Source organism: Cyprinus carpio, chromosome B18 (assembly GCF_018340385.1).
Source record: "Cyprinus carpio isolate SPL01 chromosome B18, ASM1834038v1, whole genome shotgun sequence".
NCBI lineage: Eukaryota > Metazoa > Chordata > Actinopteri > Cypriniformes > Cyprinidae > Cyprinus > Cyprinus carpio.
In genome coordinates, this window is record NC_056614.1 from 16,477,454 (window position 1) to 16,485,543 (window position 8,090).

At 38.4% G+C, this 8,090-nt stretch overlaps 1 protein-coding gene across 4 annotated transcripts; it reads left to right on the forward strand.

Annotated features, from left to right (window-relative positions):
* The first annotated feature begins 530 nt into the window (after positions 1-530).
* Positions 531-7,802, forward strand: LOC109108686 (fanconi-associated nuclease 1-like). 4 transcript variants are annotated; one of them, XM_019121780.2, is made up of 14 exons: positions 532-799; positions 897-2,190; positions 2,781-2,921; positions 3,032-3,230; positions 3,858-4,091; positions 4,629-4,760; positions 4,836-4,944; positions 5,010-5,129; positions 5,226-5,390; positions 5,472-5,640; positions 6,307-6,410; positions 6,527-6,721; positions 7,295-7,423; positions 7,588-7,802. In XM_019121780.2, exons 2-14 carry the CDS (start codon positions 996-998, stop codon positions 7,723-7,725), a joined length of 3,030 nt encoding a protein of 1,009 aa, XP_018977325.2. In that variant the 5' UTR covers positions 532-799; positions 897-995; the 3' UTR covers positions 7,726-7,802. The 4 variants fall into 4 exon arrangements, with proteins under 4 accessions (XP_018977326.2, XP_018977325.2, XP_042599986.1 ...); XM_042744051.1 differs by having other exon boundaries at positions 562-660; XM_019121781.2 differs by lacking the exon at positions 7,588-7,802 and having other exon boundaries at positions 531-799; positions 6,527-6,801.
* The last annotated feature ends 288 nt before the right edge of the window (positions 7,803-8,090 follow it).

The following is an 8,090-nucleotide window of genomic DNA, read 5'->3' on the forward strand; positions in this document are numbered from 1 at the left end:
AAAAATAAAAGAAACATTTCCTAAAATAGCTTCTTTTATGTTCCAGAGAAGTAAGTTATGAAGTATGAAGAGTAAATACTAAATAATGACAAAATTCTTATTTTTGCAACAGCCTTTTTTTACTGGAGAAAATACGATGAAAAGTCAACTTTGTGATGAAAAGATAAAAATAGAACCATCAAAGAAAATTCTAATGGTTTCCACTACAAACACCATTACAAACCTAAACAAACCATCAACTTTTAACCATTAAAACCATTAAAAATGGTTTTCTGTGGAGTGTTTTGGGAAATACTCCGGATTTAATGGTTTTAACAAGCCACCAACAGAAGATGACCAATTACCAGTAGAGACCCACAGGGTCCATTACAGTTTCCATTAAAACCAATACAAGCCCCATTATAACCAGTAAAACCATTACAAATTTTGTGATGGTGTCTGTTATTCTTTTTTTCAGCAGAAATACTTGACTGGAGGAAGACTGTACCGCAGCTGACTTTTATTTTGAAAAATTAAAGCAAAAAAAATCCTGACGCCATGTATTCCTGTGACTGGCTTTACGTTTAATCTCAGCGACAGAAAGGTCTATCGGTTATCAGAAGCTTTATTTATAATTGTATAGTAATTATTTTTATGTATAGTCTAATCTGTATTTAGCAGGTTTGTTTTGTTTCATATTATGCTAGCTTTTATTTTAATTTGTTGGTGGCATGTCTAATGCAGTCTATTGCAAAGGCATTTATGTGTAAGTCTTGCAGAATCTGAATCCACGGACAAAGCAAATCAGTTGTGACTAAAGGTAAAATGAAGCACCATTTCTTTACTTAATTAAGGCAATGTATGTTGAATGCCACCCTCTCCTACTGAGTGTTTTGTTTTTATGTACTTTCCCTCAGGTTCAGAAACAAATATGCAGCCTGCTTCACACCTACTTCAGTATGATACTTCATTCGACGTTGTCTAGCAGGTTTATGGGACAACATTTATAAACAGTTATGGAGTCTCAGACGTGCAAAGGCAGCTCGTCAAATAGAGGCAGTTGCAGAAGACTCTCAGTGACAAAGAAAAAGAGCCAGAAGGTCAGTGCAATCAAAGAGAGATCAAGCAGTGGAGGTGGGGTTGCATCCATAACTTCATTTTTCAGGAATACACCACCGTGTAAACTGGCATGTCCTCTGTGTGGCAAACTTGTGCCTCGTTACAAGATTAATGAACATATAGACTCTCAATGTCAGAAGTTTCTTGGAGAGGATCATGAAGATGCACTGGCTGTCAGTGATGACAAGCAGGAGAAAATAACCAAAAGACCCTTTAATGGTGCATCTCGAAGTGATGAGAAAGAGAAAAGCCCAGGAGAGAAAGATGCTGATACAAGTCCGTATTTTAAAAAGAACCGTGTGATGAGGCAAGATTCATCTGAAACAAATTTACAAGCTAAACCGTTTAAAACAGTTGGTCTTGGAAGCTTGTCATCTAAACTGTCTAGAAGAGCACTTAGACTTTCAGGTGAATCTGAGATGGATCAGACTCGTGTCTCTGGACAAGAAGAGACTAATGATGCAGAACTGAGCAGTTCACAGAAGGAAAATTGCAGGAAGAGTTTAATTTTTGAATCTGAAGCTGGTGGCATGGATACAGATAATACATTCCCAACAGAGCCAGCTGCTTCAAACCAACCTCAAGTGAAAAACATGGAGAAGTCTGTGGCAGTTCTGGCAGACTCAAGCAGCAGCGCTGACAATCAGTCAGTGAAGTCTTCATCCTCATCCAGGGTACTAAAGCGTAAATCAGACGAGTTGTCTAAAAATGACACAAACACTACAGAAGTCTCCGTCGTACATAAGAAAAGTAGATATTTTCAAAGTAAAACTGAAAACAGACATGAAACAAATGTCAAGTCAGATCAAACTGAGGCCTCGTCTGATGTTGTTCCGTTATCAGAGAGTCAAATCAAGAGCAAGACCACAAACAAGGACATTGAGAGGAAGCCCGAAACCACACCAGCCAATGAGTCCAAAGCACTCGGCGTAGAGAAAGTCAGCGAGGGATCACAGCGTCAGCACACCAGGCTGCCGTATTACCTGCAGAACTTTCAGACTGTCCTTGAGGCGGTGTTGGAGAATGAGGACGATAGGATGCTCTTCAATGAGGAAGACTTCTCAACCATTCACACTTTTCAGCAGCTCTCAGGTAGAGGAACTAATTTAAAGTCACTTTGAAGTCTCAGTTCTGCTCTAATTATTTATAATGTTAAAAAAATATATATTCATCAAAGAATCCTAAAAAAAAAGTGTATCATGGTTTTCATGAAAATTTTTAAGGAATAGTTCACCCAAAAATGAAAATTCTGTCATCATTTACTCACCCTCATGTCATTCCAAATCTGTTTTAGTTTCTTTTTTATGTTGAACGCATAAGAAGATATTTTGAAGAACCAAACAGTTGTTGGTCCCCATTGACTTCCATAGTAGAGAAATAAATACTATGGAAGTCAATGGGGACCATCAACTCTTTGATTACCAATATTCTTCAAAATATCTTCTTATATTTTTAACATAAGAAAATAAACTTATACAGGTTTGGAACGAGCTATCCCTTTAAGCAGCCCAACTGTTTTTATTTCTCATAATTGTGTTACTTGAGCATCAAATCAGTATATTTGAATAATTTTTGAATGTCGTGTGATGTGTGTAATAGCTGCTTAAAATTCAGCTTTGCCCTACTTTTGAACAGTAGTGTATGTTTGAGCTAATGCAGACCTGTCTCTCCCTTTCCTGTAGTACCTGGTCAGATGCTTTATGTCCGTCTGTTTCAAAGAAAGCTGAAATGGCTTCAGGTCAGGAAGTTGGAATACACAGAGATCAGCTCAGACCTCAGACCTGTCATTCAAGAGCTGGTTGCATGTGGCTTCTTACAAACAGGTTCGTGATGAGGTTTGTCAAACCAAAATGTCCACAGTTTAAAAACCATAAGCTGTAGTTAAGTATCAGGCAACATTTACCTACAGCTTGTGATTTCTTCCCTGTGACAGAATCCGAGCTTCATGACATCCAAGAAGTTTTGGATTTGCTGCCTGCACCGGAGCTCAGAAACCTGGCCAAAACCTTTCACCTTGGCCGTGGAGGCAACGGGACTCAGAAACAGCAGTTGGTGGAGGGGCTACTCCAGCTGGGGAAACAGCGATCGCTCTTTGTCTGTCAAAACAACACGGCTGCAGTCATTCTCAAGAGGTGAGATGTACAGTACAGTACATGATCAGTGCATATATACCCCAGGAGAGTGACGTTTGCATGTTTGCTAGAGGAACAACAGAAGCTTTTAACGTCATAGATGTAAAATTTGACTAGGTGACACTGACATATACAGTACCATTTAAATGTTAGAGGTCAATAAAAATATTTTTTTTTTATAGAAATTGATACTTTTATCCAGCAAGGATGCAAATTGATCAAAAGTGATAGTAAAGATTATAAAAGATTTTAAATTTCAAATGAACTTTTTTTTCTTTTGAACTTTGTGTTCTTCAAATAATGTGGAAAAACGAAAAGTGATCACGATTTCCAAACAAAAATCTGTTTTCAATATTGATAATAATAAGAAACGTTTCTTGAACACCAAAACTGTTAGACTATTAGAATGATTTCTGAAGGATCGTGGCCCTGAAGATTGGAGTAGTAGCTGCTGAAAATTCAAATTTGCCACCATGGGAATAAATTACATTTTTAAAAATATATTTAAATTGAAATGTTATTAATGTTGATTAATGTTGATCCAATAAATGGTGCCATAAGAGATATTTAAAAAGTCCTGTTATGAGTAATGTAAGAGAATTATACACACAAGCTTGTCTTTTTCAGGGCCAAGCAGGCTGCGGGTTCCTGTGTGCGTCTGTGCCGCAGGTCACGTGCCGTGTTCTCCCGCGTCCTGCTCCTCTTCTCCCTCACAGACACTCTGGAGGAGGAGGAGATGGCCGCTGGAGGTCAGGGGCAGCTCTACACCATTCTGCTTGTCAATTCTGGCCGCCTAGCTTTCCCAGAGTACACAGTTAATCGCTCAACCAGACTGTTTGAGGACCGGGATGACCTCATCAGGTCAGCTCATACTTTGCTCGAGTGACAAATGGTGTATAGATAAACAAAAACATCTTAAAAAACATTTAACATTCAGAACACATTTCACTTCAAAAATAGAAGAAAAGAAAAATAATTTAAAAAAAATTATCCTATTTGTCTATTTTAGGACTATTATGATTGTTTGCATTGTGATATTATTTTCATGACAATTATGTAGAGTAATTAAAAATAAACAAATTCTGTATTACAGGTATTTATTTAAAAACTGAACGAGGAAAATTCTAGGAAGTAGAACAAATACTACCATGATATGTAAATATTTTAATAATAAACTAAATTAAACGTAATTTTACATAAACATAGTAACTAGATTTTAAAGTGTCTACTTTTATTTCTTTATTTTGATTTTGGGCTGAAATATGACCTGTATATATTCTTGACAGGTTTTGTGAGATTTGCCCCTAAAACATACATTTGAAGTTGGCAATACTTGTTATTATGTTCTAGATGCATTATTGTCTCTTTTATTAGTCTAAAACGTTCGATTCTGTACAGGTATGAAACAGCGATGCGTGCTCTGCAGGAAGTGATTGCTGCAATGCAGACAGGCAGCTGGGAGGACGCCCATGTCCTCTATGCTACAGCAAAGGCCACCTGGCAGGAGATGAAAGACTCCTGTGACCTAAGGTTTGAAAAAGAAAATGTATCTTTCATTTATTTTTTTGCTGTTATAAGATGGATTGAGTCTTAATATGTGTGCAGTCATCAAGAACAACTGCCTGTTTTTCTGCGGTGTTTCACTGTGGGCTGGACCTACACTCGGATACTGTCTCGAGGAGTTGAGATTTTACAAAGACTTCGCCGCTATGAGGTGGGTGATATTATCCTATATAGTGAGTTTGTTTAATTACTTATCTTTTCATTTCTGCAATGCAGGACGCTGTGGAGGAGCTCAGGATTCTTCTGTCCCAGTCAGTGTATTGTGTGGACAGTAGGGGGCGCTGGTGGGACAGACTTGCTCTTAATCTCCAGCAACATCTTAAAAAACACGAGCAGGTACTGATTGATTAAGTTGATTAAATGTTACTTTTGTGTGGGATACACAAGCATTCTTTCAAAGGATTGATTGATTTTGACACCTTTTGTATCAAGGCCATCTGTGCTATCCGGGATGGACTGAATGACCCTCTGGTCCGAACAGGCCACAAATTGTCACTTCACCAGCGAGCTTGTCGGATGAAGGAATCTGCTAGCTTGAAGAAGTACCGTCTGCTGCTCCGAGATCTGCCCACTGTGCACGTACAGGATGTCACTCATGTGAGTGCTCAGTTCGACGTGGAGAACATTGTAAAACAGTGTTATTCTATGCATATTATTTTAACAGGAGTGTTTTAACAGGTGACAATTCGAGGCCAGCTCTTTCCTCATGAGGGTGGTATGGGGAAATCAGTGTTCCTCAGAGCGGCCAATGAGGATGGAGGCTCCACAGAGGGACGAGGGACTATGGTCATGTGTTCTGTTGAGGAACTGGCTCTGGAACACTACAGAACTCTTGGTTTTGATCAAGGTCTGGCATCACATTGTTTGTGCACCATTATATAAAGGAATCGTTTTTGAGGAAATTGAGGAATCGTTCACTCAATGAATTAAACCTTATAATGGCAATTTTTTTTCTGTGGAACACAAAATTTTGAAATTTTGAAGAATGTAGCTCATTTGTAGCTCACATGTTCCCTGTTAGTCTACTGTAGCTCTCCTTAGTGCATGCATATTTACAGAGATTTACAGATGTCTGAATCGTTCAGACTGGTTTGTGGACCAGATCAAGTGATTCATTGAAAAGATCCGAATCAAGCGAATGTTTTTGGACAAATCTGACATTGCTACTTAAGTCATGTACAGATTTTCAGTGAAAACAATTTAAATTTTGGGCTGTTTCTCTGTTCCAAAGCTATTATATGACTTCAGAAAACTTATATAGCAGATGAATCCTATAGATCACTTTTGTGGTGCATTTAAATTCCTGAAGAACTTGAAAGCTCCAGTCCTCATTCATTGTGATTTGCATGGAAATAAACAACAAGTACATCATTCAAGATTCACTATTTTGTGTTCCATAAAATAAATAGCTTCAAAACCATATTCTACATTTCTTCATAACATCATACACAAGCACATCCATCCTGCTGTGCCTTTTATGCTTTCAATTTATGTTTCTGAAATCCTCTTTTAGGTATTCATGGAGAAGGCTCTACATTTTCCACCCTTTTTGGACTCCTCATGTGGGACATCATCTTTATCGACGGGGTTCCTGATGTTTTCCGAAACCCCTACCAGGTACACAATAATTAAGAAATAAATGCTGTGCGCTTCACATGTTTAGGGTTGCACTTTATTGTCAGGGCATACCACCCCAACAGATCAGTGATCACTGACTGCATGCCCTTTCCCAGACTTGTCCTCTGGATTTGCACACTGATTGTTTCTACGGTAACCGGCGGGAAACCATCGAGGCGCGTGCTGAGATGTTGCGCGAGGCGTCTGCCGAGACGCTGCAGGAGCTGCTCGCTGATGTGTGGAACGCACAGGAGGGGAGAGTGTGTGTGCTGATAAACTGGGAGCGCTTCTCCTCTCTTCAGCAGGCACAGGTTATCACAGAGACTATATACATGGCATGTCCGTTCACATGGTGGCCATCCTGGTAATAGCTCTAGTCTACTTGAATGGGGTAACTATTTGCAAAGATAACTTTACAGTAACATATTCCAAAATAGCAGTTAAATCGGACAACTATAGTATCGTTATCGTAGATGTTGTTTCTTCAGCTCAACTTAAACAAATTTTTTTTTTTTTTAAAGCTGGTCCAGCTAATGTTCATCTGTATTTTAGAGTAAAAAACAGACAATGCATCTATTTAAAAGGCAACCAGCTTTTTTCTTAGTGCCACCACTTAGAGGATTGCGATTTCTTTCATTCATTTTTTTCTACTAGTGGTCCGTCTCCTCCTCAAAGTGTCTTTAACATCATTAGTTAAAACACAAATTGATGAATTTTTTTCCATCATCGGCGTATTTTAGAATTTAACAATTATATGTGTCATTATTACTAATAGTATTTGTATTATTAGAAATATATAATTGACTTTACTGTGTATGCCAGATTATATTCACAACCATACACAAGCACAGTGTAATTGCTTTGCTTTCTTTGTCTGGTTTTAGAGTCTAGTGGCATGTCTGGGTGGACACTTCCTGAGCGGTGTGGTCCTTAGAATGGCAAAGGACTACAGGCATTGTAGAGGAGGACTTCCAGATCTAGTAGTCTGGAGCACGTCCAACAAGAAGTACAAGGTGAGTCAGAGATGTAGCTTGCTGGTTAGGAATCTATTCAACTTTTGACTATGTGACTTATTTTACTACTTTAATAAGATTATCATGTTAAGAAGCAATGGAAATATTGGATCTATAAAGTGGCGGCCTTTAAATCGTTGCTCATTTGAGTTTTGTTCTTCTAGCTGGTGGAAGTGAAGGGTCCTAATGACCGTCTGTCCCAGAAGCAACAGATCTGGCTGGATGAGCTGCATAAGCTTGGGGCCGATGTAGAAGTTTGTCATGTCACTGCCATTGGAGGACGAGGGGCTCGACGGGAGTGAGGCTGCTGTCACACTGAGAATGAAGACTCATGCATGCATGCATGGCTCACCAAGCAGGCAGAGTTAGAAATGTTTGATTAACACAGGATGGATTTAATGATGGTATTAAAACCTCTGCTTGGCACTAATCTGGTGATGTAAGAGAAGAGTATTAAGATGCCCTGTAAGGGAGTTTAAAATGATTTATTCTCTCAATCTGAATCATAAAACTGTTAAATTACCTCATTGCATTGACTGTTATTTATTCCTGTACTCATTGTAAAGTGGCAATATATTTTAATGACTGATTTTAAAAAAAAAATTAACATTTCTGGAGAAAGTAATTTAAAGATATTAAATAAAAACATCAAAATGTAAAATTTTTG